A 20459-nucleotide genomic window follows, 5' to 3' on the forward strand; every position below is an offset into this window, starting at 1 on the left:
AAAATGCAAACGAAAATAATTATGTGAAGAGAAGGGGAAGAAAAAATGCATATGATAAATTGAGATTAAAAGTAATATGCAGAAGAATATAAATAAGTAACTCGAATTTCACATATTTGGAAGTCACTCAGTTCTTTATATAATATTAAAACATAACAATTCCGAAAACAAAAGAAAAGTCCTAAAGCCCTAATCGAATTATAATATAATTAGGAACACTTTTAAAATGCAGAACAAATAAATATTAAATAATTTGGACAATTTCCAATTTCTCGTATCGGATCCTACCACCCAAACAAGATTCACAGGTCATGGTCGTACAATCATCATAGACATCATGGAATATGATCATACATGAATTGATAACATCCATCCATGTCTCTGTATTCTTCTTCTTTGTGTAATATCCTCGTTAACATAATAGAATACGATAATTATCTACCAAAAGAAAAAGAAATCGCACAACCCTAGCTAGCTTCTCTTCCTCGCGCGGCTACAGCAGCAGCTACGACACCTTGATTAGCAGCAGCAGACCGAGGTTGAGTTCATAATCGTGCGGGTTACATGCAGGAGTTAGTGTTTGCTATGAGCGAAGCGATGGTTCTCGCCTAGGTTGTCGCCCTACTTCCCAACAACCCACACATGTTGAAGAAAGCTCGGGTGATCGGTGGATAGATAAGGGTTGTGCAAGAATCAGACATCAAAGAACTTGTTTATCTCCAAGCCATTGCCAAGGGGACCTTCCGGGTATACGTACCCATCAATTCATTTTCTCTCGTTTAGGGCTGTCGTCCATGAAGATTTCGATATTGCCAATGGCAGCTATCATTTTCCAGCAGCTGCGTATATATATGTACTGCATTTCTATATATGACAATGATTTTTTTTTTTGTTTAATGTGAGTATGTATATATAAAAAAAATCAGAGTTTGTTACAACCAGGTTTTTAACCTCTCAACCGAAATGAGAAATATAAAGAATTATCATCGTAAGTGATCAAAATTAAATTACAAATACATTCAAAAGCAAAATATCAGTCCGGATAACTCGCTAGTTGCCGCATAAGATAGTACCAATTTGTAAGTGAACATGTTTGTTCCTTCATTTTCAATCTCAAAGACAACAAGATGATATTCCGTAAAGCTTTATCATTCTTGAAAGTGCGCTTGTTCCTATCCACCAAATCATATAGGTTACTGCATGCAAGAGGAGCTTCACAATAACCAACCTGTCTCTTGTGGTATCATTGGCACCCGACGTGATCCATGCCACGCATTCGGCCATCTCCATCGGCGGCTCCCTCTAGCATCGGTCTGCGATGTGCTGTAAAGACAACACAAAAATAAGTGATTGTGCGTTTCTTCAGTCTCTCCGCATAAGCATGGGATTCATTTTCATTCCCCAACGTCTGAGTCAGTGTCTGGTTGGAAACTTGTTCTGAAGAACCTGCCACAATATATATGACAATGATTAGTATTCATTTGGCCTCCTTTTGTTTTGGTAAGATTTGGTGCAATGGGATTTGAACATGGGAACACTTTGTGCTATCCAACCACCAGATCACCCCATTTGGATTCATTTGGCCTTCTTTCCTTCACTTTCTCGACATCTTGTGTTTATAGGTACACAAAATAATGGTAAAACGCGTCGAGGATACAACGTATAGAATTCTAGAGTTTGTAACATGCTTATGGTTGAGGAAACAGAAGAAAATAGACTTGGAGACATTTGAAAAAAGAGACAAGAAGTTACAGAAGAAAATAAGACATTATTACTTAACTTTCTTTACACAAAGCTAATGTCTAAATTTATACAAGTGGAACTAACGGCTACTTTGACTTTACATAATGCAGAATATTCAACCAATGAGAGAAGGAGAGGGAATAATTACAAAAGACAAAGAAGGAAATTCGTGACTTAATGACAGATTCAAACGACTATATAATTGATATTCTTAGTAGAGAAAATCATGGTAGATATTGCTTAATTAGCTTGATTATTCCTCTTGTTTTCTTTCTTGATTTCTTCTTGTATTCTTTCCACTCGGTGACCATCTGAACTAGATAATATTTAGGACTTTCCATTCCTTGTAGACGACTTGGCCTATTGCCATATCCGATCCTTGTTGTCCAAGAGCTTTCTTTGCCAATACGAGAGGCTTCATGTGAAGTAAGTGTTGGTTCATTGATGTATTGGCTTACTTGTTCTTCAACACAACGTCCCCGAGCCTTTGGCCCGATCCAGAACGGTTTGAATCAGAGAGGTTGGTGCGGATGTCGTGGGACTCGGAGGATAAATTCAAGCTATTACCGTAAGGATTAGGTAAACGCCAAACGGTCATGTTCCGGAACCCCTCTGGCTCTAAGGATGGTGCATTATTCATTGGCGAGATTCTTGCATAGCTTCCACTTGGCCACGCCGTTGAACCAAGGCGTGGACATGACTTAGACCAACGGTCTGGTTAACACCGCCACAACTTTCTAAATAAAAAGGAATCAATTCCAAGTTCGATGAAATTCCTTTGGAGTTCAATATATAGTTTTAATAAATAAGCTCATAAGGACTTGGTTCAATGAGTTCCTAAATACTTTGATGAAACTTGTGCTTTCTATTTACACAAAACTATAACATTTATATGCTTTTCTTTAATATAAATACCTTTATCAACATCAATATTGTCTTAATCGAAAATTTATTTGAGATCGACCGTATAGATTCTTCATTTCCATTCGTTTCGGTCTTGCGTTAGTTTTTCCATAATTTGCAACAATTCTAAATCATATCTAATGATTTGTTGCCAAGTAAGTGTATATATATACCATTTCTTTTTCTATTCTTCTCCATTCCTATATTCTTTATCTTTAATTCTATACATATTACTCATATTTTGTGTACATATTACTTATATTTTCTCTTTAATAGTTTCATTTTTTTATTCTATCCATCATTATATATTAGCACATCTATTTTAACATTCTCATTTCAACCACGTTTATTTTGGACATATGTTATTATTTCGTCGTGCAACATTCACTACCATACATAAATGCGGATCTTATGGTGGTATGATAGATTTTTTTTAATCGTAAAAAAACTTACGGTTAAAATAAAATAAAAAAATAAGATAATTGGTTCCGTAAATATTGAATATTTAATTTATCGAATTATTTAACATCTTTATTTTATAAATTATAAAATAAAAAAATTTAGGTTACTATATTATTACATAAAAAGGTATATCAAAATATACCCGTGGTTATACCTACTTTACGTGTAGCAGCTACATATATTCTACATAATATCATATGACATAATATATTGTGGATTGATGATGGCTTCATTTCATTGGGTGACATCCATTTATTTCTTTTTCACCAAATTTTTTTCTTTTTCTCATCTTTCATATTCTACAAAAAGCTGTCGTTAATCGTAATTTAAAATCTAGTACAACGATATTATTTGGTGATGTTAAATCTATCTATAAAAATGCATAGATAAAATTCAAAAAACAAAACTTGGTCTAAATTTATATAACAGTTAATGCATAAGATTTTTGGTAAAATGAATTTGTTGCAAAGATGTCCAAACGAAGAGGTCGGTCCAATATTTTGGCGTGGGGGTTACGGATTCATTTCATGGGGCGACATAAATATCGTTCTTTTCACCTAAATATTTTCTTTCCTCCTTGATCAATACACTACAAAGGCAGTCGTTGGATCTTATAAATGCCAAAAAGACCTGACGCGATTGAAACCCTACCAATAATGCATATTTTTTACGTAACAATTCCAATTTTTTCGACATCTATTGGATATTCTGATTTTAGATTTCTTATTCCGTTTTAATTCGAGTTTTTTGGGTTATAGTCGTAAATCGTTTGTCTAAACCCTTGAGTCACCACTTAACCAAAAAAAAAAAAAAATAGTTCGTCTAAGCCCAAATGTGATGGTATGGTGGTGTGGAAGCACAAGTTTTTTTATTAGATATTTAATTTGTTTTGTTTAAAATTTTATTTTTTATTATATTTTTAAATGTTTTTAATATTTAAATATATATATTTAGTCTACGAGTTGAGTTGAAGTGATTTAGATTAGATTGATCAATTTTTGGCTCGCTAAAAAATGGACCAAGTTGAATTTGGCTAAAACATTCCCAAATTATACATATCTAAATGTCAAAGATGAGATCAAATAAATTTTAAAAAAATATTCAAAAAATCTGCATTTTATTACTTAATTTATTTTAAATTTAAGTTAAATTATTTCTGATATTCATTTTTATTATATAAATATATAATGTAGTGATAGACGGATGATAAGCTATATAATATTCAGCTACTAATTATTTTTTTATAAAACATTAAATTGATACTTTAACATTTTAAATATTAATAATTACAAAATTTGAAATAAAAATTTGTGATCAATAAAATATACTTAATTTTAAATACAAAAATAATATTCAAATTTATTATATAAAAGAAGATGTTTATGAATTAAATAATTTTAAATATCATAATATATATATAGATATATATGTATTTATATTTTTACAATAAATTTACAATATAATATTTTTTAGTAATTTAGATAATTGATTTTTTTAAAACTAATAGTTGATGAGTTTTATAAAAAAAATTGAAATGAAATAATGTTTTTGAATACGTTACAATAAAATGATGTTTTTGAATACGTTAGATATTTTTTTTTATTCAAAATTAATAATTGATAAAACTTTTATAATAAATTTAAAAAAAAAACGATTTTTTTATAGCCAAGTTGATGATTTTTCGTTTGCTATTACACCCAAAACAAACAATTTTCTTTTCTTCAACCATTTTCCGAAGAATAAAATATTTTACCAAATGAAAAAATGTTACCTGTGAAGCTAAGTTATAAACCCATCAAAAGGCCGAACGACATTAGCCTCTTCCCCCCAAACAAACAAAGCTCGGAGCCTAACAGCTTCAATGGACTCAACTCTTTTCCTTGTCGTCACTCTCCTCCTTTCATTCTCCTCCATCTTCGTCATCCCTCTGTTATTTGGCTCGAACCCGAATAAGAAACGTTGCAACGTGCCGGAAGTGGCCGGAGCATGGCCACTGATCGGTCACTTGCCGATATACAACACTCGTCAACTCACTCACGTCACGTTAGGAGCACTGGCTGACGCCTACGGACCCATCTTCGCCACCAAGCTCGGGTCCCTAAGGCTATTGATCATAAGCGGCCACGACATAGCCCGAGAATGTTACACCGTCCACGACAAATCCCCCACCAGGCCTCCTCTCATGGCCTCGAAGCTCGTGGGGTACGACCACTCGTTCTTGACGTTCTGTCCTTACGGTCCTTACTGGCGCGAGCTTCGTAAGCTCACCATTACCGAGCTTCTGTCCACTTATCGTCTCGACATGCTGGAGAGGAGCAGAGTTGTGGAGGCCGATATCGCGTTCGGGGATATATACCGGAGGTGGGAGGGAAATAACAAAGTTGTCGTGGATATGAGCCGAGAGTTTCATGACCTCACCGCGAATATTTCGCTGATGATGCTTTCGGGAAAGCGATATTTCGGGGAAAGTCATACGGTGGAGGAACGAGAGGCAAAGAAATGTCGGAAACTGGTGCGTGACTTTAGGGACTACTTCGGGCTCTACCTGTTTTCGGATTTCTTGCCTGGTTTAGGATGGTTATTGGATTGGCCGATCAAACGGGCCATGAAGAGAACGGCTAAGGATTTCGATGAGATCATCGAATCTTGGGTAGCAGAGCACAGGATGAAGAAGAAAGATCGAGACGAAGACAAAGATTACTTGGACCTACTGATCGAGTTCATCGAACGAAGCAAGATTCCGGGTTTAGACGCTCATAAAACCATCAAGGCTCTCTGCCTCGTAAGAAATCTCTCGGCCTAAACAACCTCGATCTAAACTTTTAAATCTAGGTTTAATCAATTACCGTGCAGGAACTGGTGTTTGCAACGAGCGAAACAGCGACAGTGATTCTCGTCTGGGCGGTTGCATTGCTTCTCAACAATCCACGCACGTTGAAGAAAGCTCGGGAAGAACTAGACAGCGTGGTCGGTGGAAAGACAAGGCTTGTGCAAGAATCAGACATCAAAGACCTCGTTTACATCCAAGCCATCGTCAAGGAGACGTTCCGTTTATACCCACCGGTTCCTTTCCTCTCGTTGAGGACTGTCCAGGAAGATTTCGAGATCGCCAGTGGCAATTATCACGTTCCCGTAGGTACTCGGCTACTGGTAAACGCGTGGAAGATACAGCGTGACCCGAGCCTTTGGCCCGATCCAGATAGGTTCGAGCCAGAGAGGTTTCTTGCCGGTCAAGGCAAGGACGTGGGACTCGGAGGACAAAGCTTCAAGCTGTTACCGTTTGGGATGGGGAAACGGTCGTGTCCCGGAATCCCTCTGGCACTGAGAATGCTGCATTATCCATTGGCGAGATTCTTACACAGCTTCGACTTGGCCACACCATCGAACCAAGACGTGGACATGACCGAGACCAACGGTCTGGTTAACAACAAAGCCACTCCTCTCAGTGTCTTGATCACTCCACGCCTTCATCCAAGTCTCTACTACCGTGTCGATCACGTCACCACCACCACCACTTTCTAAATCAAAATCAATTCCAAGTTCGATCAAATCTCTTTCCGAGTTATGTCTGAGTTCATGTTTGGGCACGAACATGGTAAATAAAGTTCAAGATGGTTCTTGATGTATGGTCCCAACGAAGAATCGCATGGTTACGATTTGTTTCTTACACTCTGCTTTCTTCGTGTCTGAATCCGACCATATGCTTTGTTACAATCATTTGAACTCAGATTCTCTGATTCAAACAGAGTGTTCCAACATAGATTGACCGTTCACTTGTTTCAATATAGACTACCCAAAATTTGGGTTAGGCAAAAGCGCCCATTCTCTCTTTTTTTTCTTCTACCGTAAAGAATAGAACAAAGTGATCTGTGTTCCGAAACCCGCGGATCGTTAAAGAAGGTTTCATATGTTGGAGAGCCAGAACAGGACTTCACTAGGAGGCCTGTCCTTTGCGGTTCATAAGGTCGTGGTAATAGAGAAGCACGCACATGGGTTGCCCAAATATGCAGAAGATGAACCAGAAGACCATGTTCCCCACCTGATCACAGAATTCCATGAACATCACCTCAAAGGCTCAAATGCCGGAAAAAAATAAAAGAAAATGACCCTTGAGTTAGAGCAAGATATCCTACCATCGAACCGAACTTTTCTTGCAGGTAGTTTGTGATGAATACCAAGGGCACCTGCTCAAGAAACAGAAAACGCAGAATACATTTTTTCTTTTCCTTCGAATTTGCTCAAGTTCTTGAAGATTTCTTACAAAAATCGTAGAGAAGTTTCCGTAAATTCTTAACCTGAAACATGATCCCGATGAAAGCCCACAGCTTGAAAACACGGCAGGGGACCGCAATGCATAGCTGTATATGTATATGTATGTGTATATGTCAGTTCATAATTAGCACAAACATCATCTCTGTGTATAGAGAAAAGGGACTTCGGATTTGGAGAAAGGCATACCTCATGAAAAACTGCTGATACTAAGAAAGCAATGACAAAGGCAGACACCTGGGAGGAAAAAAGAACCAAGAATTAAGACATTTTAACTTCAGAATCTCTGCATAAATCTCAGATTTGTAAACAACAAATCTCACTCAACCTTTGGAATCCTATGGCGCAGGCATGGAAAGTACAAATGGCGAACCATCCATTTATGAACAGGCTGTAGACAAATAGAGGCGTCTTCATTAGTTACAAGAGACGTTCTCCTTTCTGTTCTTGTATGGGCAAGAAAAAAGACCCAGGAATTGAATTTAAAAGCAGAGGAAGGGTCATACCATATTCCACATTTTCCAATACTGTGGAGGAAGACAGTGTCATTGTACAACAATTAAGACATGGAATTTGGTGTTAGTCAAGGAGAAACAGGACAATTGGAAATGGAACAATATCTGGATATTGACAAAACCCACCTCGCCCACACTCTTTGCATTCCACCAGTCCTTGTAAAATCCACGGTCTCCGAACCGAAGAAGTTCTGCCAGTATGTTTAACCTGTATTGGAGACATTGAACCAGAATACTCATTGATCATCTCTTAAGAATCTATAATGGGTTGCATCTCAGAATTATTTCGTGTTGTAATAACAAAAATCTTCTTGATTGTCAGTATATTTCTCAAGATTATACCAAGAGGAGAAGGATAATACATCTTTTGCTCGGGGAAGTCGACCTACCAAAGGTGGAAAAAGCAGTAGAACATGCAGAGCCATACGTATAAGTTTGGAACTGAAAGCTTCAATACCCTTTCTATGGCATATAATAGATCCCCTTTCAATGGATGCTTCGAGTTCCTAACAATAGGATTTATATACTGCCAAGAAGTACAACAGAAGAACACGCTTTGTTAGAGCTCAGACTTGATTCATCAGGGGGAAAAAACACTAGAGTTATCAATAGAGTTTGGACATACTTGCTCTATTATAAATCCCATGAGTCCAGTAAATATGATCAGTTTGGCAAATTGACGAGCCACCCAACCCTTTCGGATACATGGAGAACGAGGATAGGTCGGCTGAAAAAGGAAAAACAAATTAGAAGTTCAGCCTAGAAACTTTTAGTAATGTCTGATACTATCGGTGGAAAGTGCATATATCTGTACCTGGTAACACAATGTCGGAGCAACCATGAAGTATGCCAAGCTCTTCAGGTTAACGACATACGAGACTTCAGAATTGGCCTGAGTTTATAATAATAACAGTCAGTTAATAGTAACATAATCATAATGTTTTCTTTTTTACCTATATTCAAATTTATATTTTCTACCTTATCACCAGACTTGGAAAGGGTTCTCATATCATAGTTAGTATGAGCATACGAAACCAGCTTTAGCCACACGATGCAAGTGAACAGCATCAAAGTGACACCTGATAAGAAGGCGGAATCACACCTGCCCATTTTTTATGACCGTCAAAATCGAGCAAGTAATCTACATGGCTACATCATAACAAGCTGAGGAAACAACCCTCAGCTAATTTCTAACCTTAGGGTCACGAGAACTGGATATAAGACCTCTGTTGACGTGATGACAATGTGAAGAAGGATGACAACCTTCAGTGCAAAACAAAATCATAAACGCTTTCAAGTAACAATATCCATTGATCAGTATAAATCTCGGAAGGGGATTCAACTTTCAGGTACTTTTACTCACAGGTTCAGATATCCATTTCCGTTGTACCAATTTCTCGACTAAAAAGGCGGCCAGAGGGAAAATCGGAAGGGTTAGACTGCAATGGGAACCATAACCTCAGCCAGGATACTAAACTCGCCATATATGCAATTCAGCAACTAAGGAAAAAGCATTACCAACACATGAAAAGGGGCCAATCTCTCAGCGATCTCGAACTAAACCAGAAGCCAGTTCTGATCAACCAACCGTACTGCATGATACAAGAAGAACCCAGAACTCAGTTATGATCCTAAGGCTGTATAGCAAGTTCGCTAACTCGTAATCTACAAAGACTAGTCTCCCTAAATTCTTGAAAGAATCGATGGGAAGAACTAACCTTCATCAAGTTTTCGATGATAAGCCTGCTGTTCACTGCAATAAGAACAACTATACAGAGGTTGAATAGCCCGGCGTGGCTCTGCCATGGAAATTACTCGTTGTTAGCTTCGTCAAAAGCGGAATTTTTGCAACAAGCAATTTGGAAGCAAGTTCTTCGATTCATTATAAGACGAACCCACCACAAGAAAATTCAAAGAAAAGCAAATCCTCTCCTCGAAATTTTTGAAATTCCCAGATTACCTGTTTGAAGATTGCATCGGAGCTAAGCGGGCTCTCCATCACCCTCCGATGAGCCGGAACCGACGGCCGGTACGTGAATTTTATATCAACCTCTCCTCTGGCGCGGTCTCCTCTGGTTTCCCTAATCTCAGCAATCCCGCCGTTATCTCCGGCGAAGTTCGCGGGCTCCACCGCGGCATCGCCGGAATCCATCCGACCCCTCACGTCAGCCACCGGTGCACCGCCATCATCCTCCGGCGAACCATCGGGTAAAGCTCCCTCGGCCGCCGATCCAGACTTCCGAAGACGGGGCCGGTCGAGATCCCGAAACTCTCCGACACCACCCTCCGTCGCCATGGCGGCATCCACGCCTCCACCAGAACCCATAATCACCATTGAAGCGTTCGAGAGAAACCAGCAGAGGTTCTTGAACGTTCTAGAACGAAGAAAAAGACAGAGAAAAAGAAGACCATGCAAGAGAGGAGAATGCAGAGATCAGCAGAATCTAGCGGAGAAAAGGCGATTCTTGAAGATTAAGAGAGAAGAAAGGGGAAAATCTGGAAGACGTTTGGACGCTAAGGAAACGGTTTGATTGTGTCGCATCCCCATAAAAAGCAAATTTCAAGCTCTTCTACGAGAGGGAGAGGATGATGACAATGGCAATGGTTATGGAGATATAGCGGTGGAGATATCATTTTATATTATGAATCCGTGTTTCTTTGAGGGGTAAAAAAACGATTTCATTTTTAATTTTTTTCCCAAGATTCTAAATTATTGCGTAATTTTGCCGACAACAACCTGAAAAAAAAAACAATAGTATATTTGAATTATGCATAAAGTGATTTAGTACAATATCCGATTTCAACCACATGTGTAAGGGTATTAAATTATTTCAATCATAGACATCGGAAATTTCCTCGTTTTGGTTATTTAAATTAAGCAATAGATATGCTTAACGGGATTGTACAGACATAATTTCCTTACTTGAAAATTTAAATTTAGACATAATTTTACAGAACGATAGTGATACAAATTCAAATTTGAATCATTTAAAGCCTATATGTATAGAGATATATATAAATAAAATTTTTGTGATTTATAGATGTATAAGAAATAAATGGGTAAATAATAAGATGGAATGGGTCGGAGGATGGTGAGAGCAATCAAGGTGACGTCATCTCAATGGGCTTTGCATTTGTCTTTTTTTTTTTTTGGATTTCTTATTTCACATGTGTGTTGTCGGTGTCACATCACAACCCATTTATAATTTAATAGACCCAAAATCAAATATATATTCTAAGGATGATGCTGATTTGAACTTGTTACGAGTAGATGAACTTAATATATTGTCTACCATCCAAGGATTTTGTATAATTTATAATTAAATCTTCAATATTCGGATAATAAAAGAAGAAAATGAAAAGGGCATATATATATATATATATATATATATATATATTATGACGACCAAATATCCGAAGATATAAAAGGCCTGTTAATGCCTTCCTGGTTTGCATGCCTCCCAATCCAAACCATTCTTTTGGAATACCCTAACCGGACTTAACCAAAACTTGTAATGGCATACTATGTTTTGGTATTTCAGAAGTTTAATAAACGGAAGAAACGAACTGGGCAGAGATACCAATTCCGACCCAAACATCGTTCTAAGAACCAAATCGATGGTCTGGTTTTCCAGCAAAGATCAAACCGAACCAGACCAGATAACCGGCTGTGACAATCTGCATCAGCGATTCAGCAGAGACAGGTGACAGGAAGAGTCTTGAACTCGATGGCAAAACCTAAGAAACATACAGCTCAAGTTTTGGGCAGTGGTCAGATAGGAAACAAGCTCAGATTCAGATATTTATATAGGCCGAACCAGAATTCTTCTACTCGACTCTAATCTGAGATCGGTCCCGTCAATGGACCGACCGAATCAAGCAGCCCCTCGGGAAGAAGAATCTCACAACCCTTTGCTACGAAACGTGCAGAGATGGCTTCCGAACTGAGAAATGACATCCACCAGACCTCCATAACCTCCAACCGCTACAACCTGACAATGCACAAGTATATCGGTTCTTTATACAATGAGGCAGACACTGTCAAAATACACAAACTTGTGATAAAAGCAAGGGATTTGTGAATTAAGATTGAAGGTCAAACCAAATGAAGTGACGGTTGATTGATAAGGAATAGATATATAGATCATTTATGTTATAAACTCCAAAGGGTTAAGCAAGTAAAAGCAGATTCCAGAGAGAAGGAACAGTGAACATACTCCCGATGCATGCAACGAGACGGAAAATGCTGAATGAGGAGCACATTCAACTTGGGAGAGTGAAGCTCCATTTAGGTCAAAACGCCTCAGAAGAGGTCCTGCTCCGACAGCCAAAATCTGATGACGCGATTTCGTTAGGCGTGGATATAGCTTCAACAAAGACATCGGACACTAATACACGAATTTTTGGCCCGGATAAGAAACTTAATGGACTAAAAAAAATTTCATAAACTCTTTTTAGGAAGAATCCCGTGCTAAGGTCATCGGACTTTTTCCATTCAGCAAGGACTCAGTAATTGTAGCCTAATAGAAACTATCGCCTCTCATGCGTATTAGAGACCCTTTCGTAACCAAAGTTCGTATCACTTACTTGCTTGTCATCGAAAACTATGTCTTGCACAGGTGTAGGGATGGAAATTGTTGAGATACGTTCTGAGGTGGGAAGATTCCACACAAATAAATTTCTACCTTGTCCACAAAGCTGCAAACAAAGAAGATCAATAGCAAGAATCTTAAGAATCCGTTCTTTATATTTCTCTGTAGTTCTGAGAAGAAACACAAAATGTGCGTAGAGTTATTGGAAGCAACCATAGTTCAAAGCAGCAGATACATGTAGAGAGATAATAGGAACTCGATTGCCTAAATCCTTACCAACCAGCTTTCACTTTCATCGAGCGCCACAGAACTCACATGAAACCCGAATCCTTTCCCCTTAGGACCGATGACTTTAACACATTTTCCTGATTTGCAGTCTGGTTAAAAGGAAGGGAAAAAGCCCATGAGTGTACTAATTTGATGTCAGAAAACCAAAGCAAGAAGTTTTTTAATAACCAAAAATGAATTAGACATAAATCAGAAGCAACTCAATAAAACTACATTGTGTGTCAATACAGTTGACTCGAGTTCCAACTGAAGAACTCTATGACCTCGATTTGAATTTCAACAAGCAATTTGAAGATAAGACAAGACATCATATGATTGGAATAGCAGACAGAATCAGATACCCCAGATTCTTGCAGTCCCATCTTCTGAACCCGTCACTATCTGAAATGAGAGATTCAAAAGGGCAGAAGACCTATTAATATATGAAATGAAATTCAGTGATATTTATGAAAAAATATCTCTCGAATAGATAATAAAAAATGAAGGTAACAAAACCATTACCTGACTTGCAGACTTACGAGAAACTATACAATGCAGGTAATCTGAATGACCCCGGAAAACCATTTTGATTTTACCACTCTCCTGACAGAGGATGATGCAGATAAATGAACATCAAGAAGTTAAAAACTACAAAATACTACATTTCGAGAAACAGTAAAACGGTGACAAAATATTCACCTTGACCAAATACATACCATGTCCCAGCAATACGCGTGAGAGTCACCAGCCGCAGTAAAAATGCTTTCCGACTGACATAGATTGAAATTTTGTGGGGAAGAAACAATTAGTAGACTAGAGCTGTACACTGATAAATAACGGGTCGTTTCAAGGGGGAAATACTACAATAAGCAGAGAGGTAAAAAGAGAAACGGATTGCCAACCGGAGGATCAACAGCAATAGCATTGATTTCAGGCATCGGCGAACGAGCACCCCAAGGACCTCTATGGAAGGAGAAGAAGGAAAGGAACATTAGCACAAAGCATTCGAATATCAATTGAGTAGAGAGTCTCACCATGAAAGAATAGCTCATAATTAAGCAAATCTATATAAAGGATGACTCACTCGTGTTGAGGAGTAGTCAATTCAAGCAATGGCTTAACATGGTTCCCTACAGATCACGAGAAAAAAGGGGAAAACTACAGATCACGAGAAAAAAAAAAGGTTTTCGATTTTCGAACTCCAAAATACCTTCAAATCGTAAGCACAAGAAGAATCCAAGCACCATACTTTACCAGTTCACAAGCATCGAATTAAGCATAAATGCCATAATCTGAATAATTTCGAACGTACCTTGTGAATGAAGAGGAACCTCCGATTCAGAAAACTGCATCCATTTCCATCCCCGAACTCGTCCATCATCACCACAGCTACAAGGAATCAGACGGTAAAAAACCCACTTCCTAAATCACTCTTTTTAAGAATGTATCCTATCCTCAACGCCAGAATCATATAAACATCAATCAACCATGAATTTCATTTCATTTCAATTACCTGAGGAGCAAAGCATCTTCGTCGTCGCCATAGAATTTGACATCATAAGCGGGTCCGTCGTGTGCCCTAACCAAACCCTTCGGTTCAGCCACCTCCGCATCCTCGCCTTTCGAGTAGCTGAGACTCGTCGACCCGGAAACAAGCGAGGATAGAGAATAGAAAGCTAGGGTTCCATCGCTGGAGGCAAGGACAAAGGCGTCTGGATTAGGGTTTTTCCTCGAAGGAGCCCAGGCGGTTCTGAAGACCGTACGGGTTTGGATCTCTCGCTCCTTCAATATGGTTTCTCTGTAAGCATCTTCGTCCCAGTTCGTAGCGTTTCCGTACATCTTTTTCTTCTTCTTCTTCTTCTTCTTCGTCGTCGTCGTCGTCTTCGTTCCCTTTGTGTTGATACTCTCGTGGTTCGGCAATGGCAACTGCGAAAGGTGAAAGCAGAGTGGAGACAGTCGTGCAGAACGCCGGCGGCAACAAGCGTGACGAGGAGATGACAAAGAAGGCTACTTTAACGACGTCGTTTTACATCGCGAGCCATAATATTTTTTGAAGATTTTCCCCATCAACCTCTATACTTTAAATATTTTCCAGTTTAGACCCATATTTTAGGCGATTTATTAAACACCCTTGTGCTTGGATATATGTACACACACCAATGTTACAAATTGTAATTAGTCACTTACCAAGAGGCAAGACTACATCATCTAATTTCAATACAAATTTTATTTCATGATTATTTTCTAAAATAATTTGGTGTTTAGATTTCAAGATAACTTTTTTTAATCTCAATTTATCATCAAGTTAAAGTACTAATAAATTTTAATTTGACGTGGTGTAATAAATAAGGGAATGATGGGATTATATATGTTCTTGTACTGAATTTGAATCGAAATTTATTTTTGAAATAGAGAAAGTATTATATATAGTCAAATTGAAAGGTTATGTTTTGAACTTATTATTAGGGGGTATTGGTGGAGGAAAAATAATTCAGGCGTGATTTGGAATAAATGCAATAATATTTATGTAACCGATGGCAGAAAGGTAATTTCATGGGAAAGAGAGGATGACACGCGAGCGCGGATTCCCCCCAGGCGCGTGGATATAACGGAGCTATCGAACTCTGGTTATTTTAGGAACCTGATTTCCCATTTCACGAATCAGCGATTCCCGATTCAGATTGCTTGGAAGATCGGCCGGTCGATCGTCGATTTAGGGTAAATTGGAATTTGGATCTGCCGATAAGCATTGCCGGAATCGAGGGTTAGTAGCTTCCTTGTTCCTTTATACGTTCCTGATTCTGTATTCATCGAATGCAAGATAAATCCTAGCTCGTTGAGGTTTGAATCTTAATGGGTATCCTAGAAATTGGTTGTTTCGTTACTGTTTACGGGTGTTTTCCGTCATACGTACGGTTGATTTGTTTGAACGGGAGAGCTTCAAACAGGATTTTGCTGTTTGATCTGAAGTTTCATGCTTCATGCTTTTGTACAAGCATTTCTCTCTGATTATTGGGTCGCAATTGTAACTGTGGAAGCTTGTTTTTATCTGTTAGGAGTTCATATATTTCTGGGTTTCCATCGGTTAAGCGGTTGAAGTTCATAGACCGTGAAAATGGACGGTAACAACTCGCAATCCAGGCCACCCAGCGAAAACCCTGAATTGAATCACGAGGAAAACCCGATTTCCAAGGATGATAGCTCACTCGAAACGATAGTCAGCAGATTTCAAGATGCGTTTACAGCGGGGAAACACAAGTTTTGGGAGACTCAGCCTGTTAGGCAGTTTAAGGAAATCGCCGACACTAACTTGCCCGAAGGCACTATCGAGGCCCCGACCCCTCTGGCCGAGGTCAAGCAGGAGCCGTATAACTTGCCGGCTCAATATGAATGGACCACCTGTGATATGGATGATGAGGGGACTTGCAATGAGGTTTACAATCTGCTGAAGAACAACTATGTTGAGGATGATGAGAACATGTTCAGGTTTAACTATTCCAAGGAATTCCTCAGGTGGGCGCTTAGACCACCGGGCTATTACAGGAGCTGGCATATTGGTGTCCGTGTCAAAGACTCGAAAAAGCTCGTGGCTTTCATCACTGGAGTACCCGCTAGAATCCGGGTTCGGGACGAAGTCGTGAAGATGGCCGAGATCAATTTCTTGTGTGTTCACAAAAAGCTCAGATCGAAACGGCTCGCACCCGTTATGATCAAGGAGGTTACCAGGAGGGTTCACTTGGAGAACATTTGGCAAGCTGCCTATACCGCGGGAGTCATCCTCCCTACTCCGATCACGACTTGTCAATACTGGCATCGGTCTTTGAACCCTAAAAAGCTCATCGATGTTGGGTTTTCAAGGCTCGGGCCGAGGATGACGATGAGCAGAACCATTAAGCTGTACAAGCTTCCTAGTTCGCCGGCCACTCCCGGATTCAGAAAAATGGAGCTACGGGACGTATCTGCTGTGACCCGGTTGCTCAGAAATTACCTCAGCCGGTTTGTGGTTGCGCCCGATCTGGATGAGAATGATGTGGAACATTGGCTATTGCCGCAAGAAGATGTGGTAGACAGCTATCTGGTCGAGAGCCCAGAAACTCACGAGGTCACCGATTTCTGCAGTTTCTACACTCTGCCTTCGTCTATCCTCGGAAACCCTAATTACTCGACGCTTAAAGCTGCATATTCGTACTACAACGTCGCCACCAGAACCCCGTTGCTTCAGCTGATGAATGATGCCCTAATCGTCGCGAAGAAGAAAGAGTTTGACGTCTTCAATGCTCTGGACGTAATGCAGAATGAATCGTTCCTGAAAGAACTGAAATTTGGACCTGGAGATGGGCAGCTCCATTACTATCTCTACAATTATCGGGTCAGGAATGGCATCAAGCCGTCAGAGCTAGGGCTCGTGCTCTTGTAGTTTTGGCTTGCTTTCTCTGAGGCAAGCAAAACGTTCCTTATCGTTTGTGCTTTTGGTTCGGACAGTGTTTCAATGGGACCAAAGTTGTCTGTTTCACTTGTTCTCTGCTTTGATCTCTATCCTGAGTTTCGTGATATGATAACTTATATATTTACGTCCAAGGGTCATTTGTTTGGGTTTCGGTTATTTCAATTTTAAAAATTATAACCGTTTGGTTTTAAAGTTGACTTCGGTTTAGTTTGGTTACATTATGTTCGTGTTTGGTTTTGTTGAAAATAATACTATTTTTTTTTAAAAAAAATTATTTTTGTTGTTGTTCCTTTTATTTGGATTCTGATCTATTTTTTCTTTTTTTTAAAAAAAATCATTATCATTTATTTTTTATATAATAGATTTTATTCGATTTTTACGATTTTAAAAAATTATAACTATTTAGTTTTTATATATTCGATCGAGAAGAGGGGACCGCATGTGAGGGTTGTAGCATACAACACTTAAAACATATGAGAAAATGCAAAGAGAATCAAATCCAAAGCTATAAAACAATTACAAGAATATATAATCATAGAACGGCTAATTGCATTTAATTAGCGTCTTTGCTTAATTAATTAAATCTAACTTTATTCCCCCCTTTTTTTTAACCACATTTCTATATAAATTTCTCGAGCTAACGTTTCGAATTCGCATTTGTCCATGCAAGGATATACGTAATCCTCCAAACTTTGATTGGGGAATTTATGTCTCGACAACATGTAAAATAAAAAATTATTTTTTTAGGATATTATGGCATGTTAAAGTGATGCCATCATGTAGTATAAAAAATGAAGAACAGGAATAGAATATAGAAACGTGGAAGTATATATATGTATATACATGTACGTGTTAATTGAAAGAGAAAGAGATACGTATATATACGGAGGCTTAACTTGACGAGATGTAGGGTTTAAAACCGAGGAATAATAGTTAACAGGAATAAAAACGTAATGGATGATGACGTGAACAGAGCATGAAGCACGCAATATATAAACCCTAGACAACAAAAATCTATGATGAGTTAGGTACCGTGAAGATGAAGAATCAATTATATAGTTCTTCAGATAGATGATGATGATGATGGTGATCACTACAGTTTTGTAAGAGGTGACTATATATGGAAGGCGACAGAAGAGAGTGAGCACACATGGTAATTTCCTTGCATGTTCATGCTCGAAGCTCTGTGTGCTCACCCTCTCTCTGTCACCTCTCTCTCTGTCACCTCTCTCTCTCTCTCTCTCTCTCTCTCTCCACACACATATAATTGCAAATATGGACATATATTTATATTGGTATGTGCACGTATAGATGTGAAGCAAGTAAGTCTATGTATCTTTTGTTGTTTTGTTTCTTGATGTGTGGATGCTGACTCTCTTTTGGGTTGCAGCTGAACATGCATGCATGGAAAGTTGTGAGACGTGCGATTGGTTGACCATTAGAGCTTCTTCCCCTTTTGTGTTTTCTTTGTTTTTATGTTAATATAACGAGTGACATATGTAGTTCATCATTCTTCATGCATGCTTAGAACGTACCCTAGCCGAGAGTCTTGATGCTTGTTATTATATATATGCTGTAATTTCTGTCCCATATATATATATACACACATATATATATTCCTGTGTGGAAAATATATGTAATTGGGACCATGGGAGGTCATCTCTATATCAACCCATGATTTTGTGGTCGCGAGGAGAAAGAGAGAAATGGTGCAAAATCTTAAATATCTCTATCCAAATACAAATCTGAATGATTTATCCGAGATTGAGTGGTTCAACCGATAAGAAAGAGAGCATACATTTTTCAAAATCGGAATATTATATACATATATCCGAACAAGACGTTGCGTTTTGCGACCCGCAATTGAAAACAACGATATATTAAATATTTTTATTTTACAGTAGAATTGTAAATAAGATCATGAAAGCAAGTGATGGATTTAGAGTAGTGTTACTGTAAGATGGAAGTGGATTGATTAAATATGGGTGATAAAACGGTAGAGTGGAAGTATAAAGAAGGAAGTGGATTGTGAGATTACAATTTTTCGAATTTTAACGGTTCGATTGGAGAACGATTTATTCGATATTCTAAAACTTATATCAAATTAGTACGGTGCGATTTCATTTTTTTCGTTTTTTTCAAAAATTTTATAAAGTTCAGTTTGATTTGGTTCCGGAAAATTCGGTTCCATAAAAAATATACCGGTAAAAGATTTTGAATGATACGATTCGAAAAAATACCAAAATTTTTGGTTTGGTACAGTCCGGTTCTTATATGTGAAATAATAGTGTGCTTTTGTATTTATCGTTTGTCATCTCAATTAAATAATTTTTTTAAACAATGGGTTATCTTTGTTTTTAAGACAAATAAAAAAAGAGACGTTTTTGTTCGTCTATTTTATCACTTTGACAATGAAAACATGTGTACGTTGTTTTGATGTTCGTATAAAATTTTATTAGTTATTCCATTTCATTTCCAGAAAAAAAATACTAAGAATATTGCAATCAATTTTGATAAATCTAAAAAATTAAATATCTATAATGTTTGAGATTATACGTATTAGAGAAATGCTGACTAATTTATGCCCCAATTGCATAATTTCTCTCTTTCTATATAAATACTGAAAAGGTGACTAAAATCCGTTGACTATTTTGAGCTGCTAGTTTATGAGCGCAGTCAACGGTCAAAGGTGGTCAACGGTCAGCGCCACATTTGGTACAGGACAAAAGGCATGTTTCTCACGCCCTAACGCGAACGCGTCATCTCTTACATCGACCAACTGAAAGTACCACACATCATTAATTTAATCTCAGATACTTAACTAATTAATACGGAGCCAAATACGTATATTTGTAAGTATAGCTGTGTCTATTTAGAGTGTTTCTCATTTAAATACAGCGATAAAGAATAATTGTCTTGCGCATATATGTATCTGTTTATCCATACACCATTGCATATAAATATACGTATTATCGATTTTAACGTATATTTTTTTATATTCGCAACCGAATTTATCATTAAATAGAAAATACAACCATCTGTGTTTTTGTTATTCATCTTACCAAGTATCTATTATTATATCGGTTTAGCGAGACGATGTAAGATTACTTTGTCTTATTTAAATTTGAAATCTATATATATATATATATATATATATATAAAATTAGTTCCTATTTCTGGATTTTTGGATTATAAAAAATAGGGATAATCCCATATTCCCCCACAAATTTTCGAAAAAGTTCCAATTTTCTACACCAATTT

At 37.9% G+C, this 20459-nt stretch overlaps 4 protein-coding genes across 4 annotated transcripts; 2 read left to right on the plus strand and 2 right to left on the minus strand.

Moving 5' to 3' along the window:
• The first annotated feature begins 4918 nt into the window (after window positions 1-4918).
• On the plus strand, window positions 4919-6775 carry LOC104814628 (cytochrome P450 CYP82D47-like). Its single transcript, XM_010542774.2, has 2 exons — window positions 4919-5890; window positions 5962-6775. The coding sequence occupies exons 1-2, from the start codon at window positions 4970-4972 to the stop codon at window positions 6628-6630; spliced, it is 1590 nt and encodes a 529-aa protein (XP_010541076.1). The 5' UTR covers window positions 4919-4969; the 3' UTR covers window positions 6631-6775.
• A 20-nt stretch (window positions 6776-6795) lies between these two features.
• LOC104814629 (diacylglycerol O-acyltransferase 1) lies at window positions 6796-10507 on the minus strand. The gene is made up of 16 exons (XM_010542775.2): window positions 9853-10507; window positions 9611-9691; window positions 9411-9484; window positions 9256-9331; window positions 9088-9155; window positions 8871-8994; window positions 8707-8784; window positions 8518-8619; window positions 8282-8418; window positions 8019-8100; window positions 7884-7904; window positions 7706-7768; window positions 7567-7614; window positions 7404-7466; window positions 7242-7292; window positions 6796-7147 (listed from the first exon to the last, which is right to left on the minus strand). Exons 1-16 carry the CDS (start codon window positions 10225-10227, stop codon window positions 7043-7045), a joined length of 1548 nt encoding a protein of 515 aa, XP_010541077.1. The 5' UTR covers window positions 10228-10507; the 3' UTR covers window positions 6796-7042.
• A 953-nt stretch (window positions 10508-11460) lies between these two features.
• On the minus strand, window positions 11461-14765 carry LOC104814631 (THO complex subunit 6). The gene is made up of 11 exons (XM_010542776.1): window positions 14265-14765; window positions 14064-14140; window positions 13836-13881; window positions 13654-13714; window positions 13468-13521; window positions 13274-13354; window positions 13114-13153; window positions 12761-12861; window positions 12480-12590; window positions 12110-12226; window positions 11461-11884 (listed from the first exon to the last, which is right to left on the minus strand). The coding sequence occupies exons 1-11, from the start codon at window positions 14588-14590 to the stop codon at window positions 11795-11797; spliced, it is 1104 nt and encodes a 367-aa protein (XP_010541078.1). The 5' UTR covers window positions 14591-14765; the 3' UTR covers window positions 11461-11794.
• A 614-nt stretch (window positions 14766-15379) lies between these two features.
• On the plus strand, window positions 15380-17341 carry LOC104814632 (glycylpeptide N-tetradecanoyltransferase 1-like). Its single transcript, XM_010542777.2, has 2 exons — window positions 15380-15515; window positions 15808-17341. Exon 2 carries the CDS (start codon window positions 15867-15869, stop codon window positions 17166-17168), a length of 1302 nt encoding a protein of 433 aa, XP_010541079.1. The 5' UTR covers window positions 15380-15515; window positions 15808-15866; the 3' UTR covers window positions 17169-17341.
• Window positions 17342-20459: the final 3118 nt, after the last annotated feature.

Source organism: Tarenaya hassleriana, unplaced genomic scaffold (genome assembly GCF_000463585.1).
Source record: "Tarenaya hassleriana unplaced genomic scaffold, ASM46358v1 Cleome21, whole genome shotgun sequence".
NCBI lineage: Eukaryota > Viridiplantae > Streptophyta > Magnoliopsida > Brassicales > Cleomaceae > Tarenaya > Tarenaya hassleriana.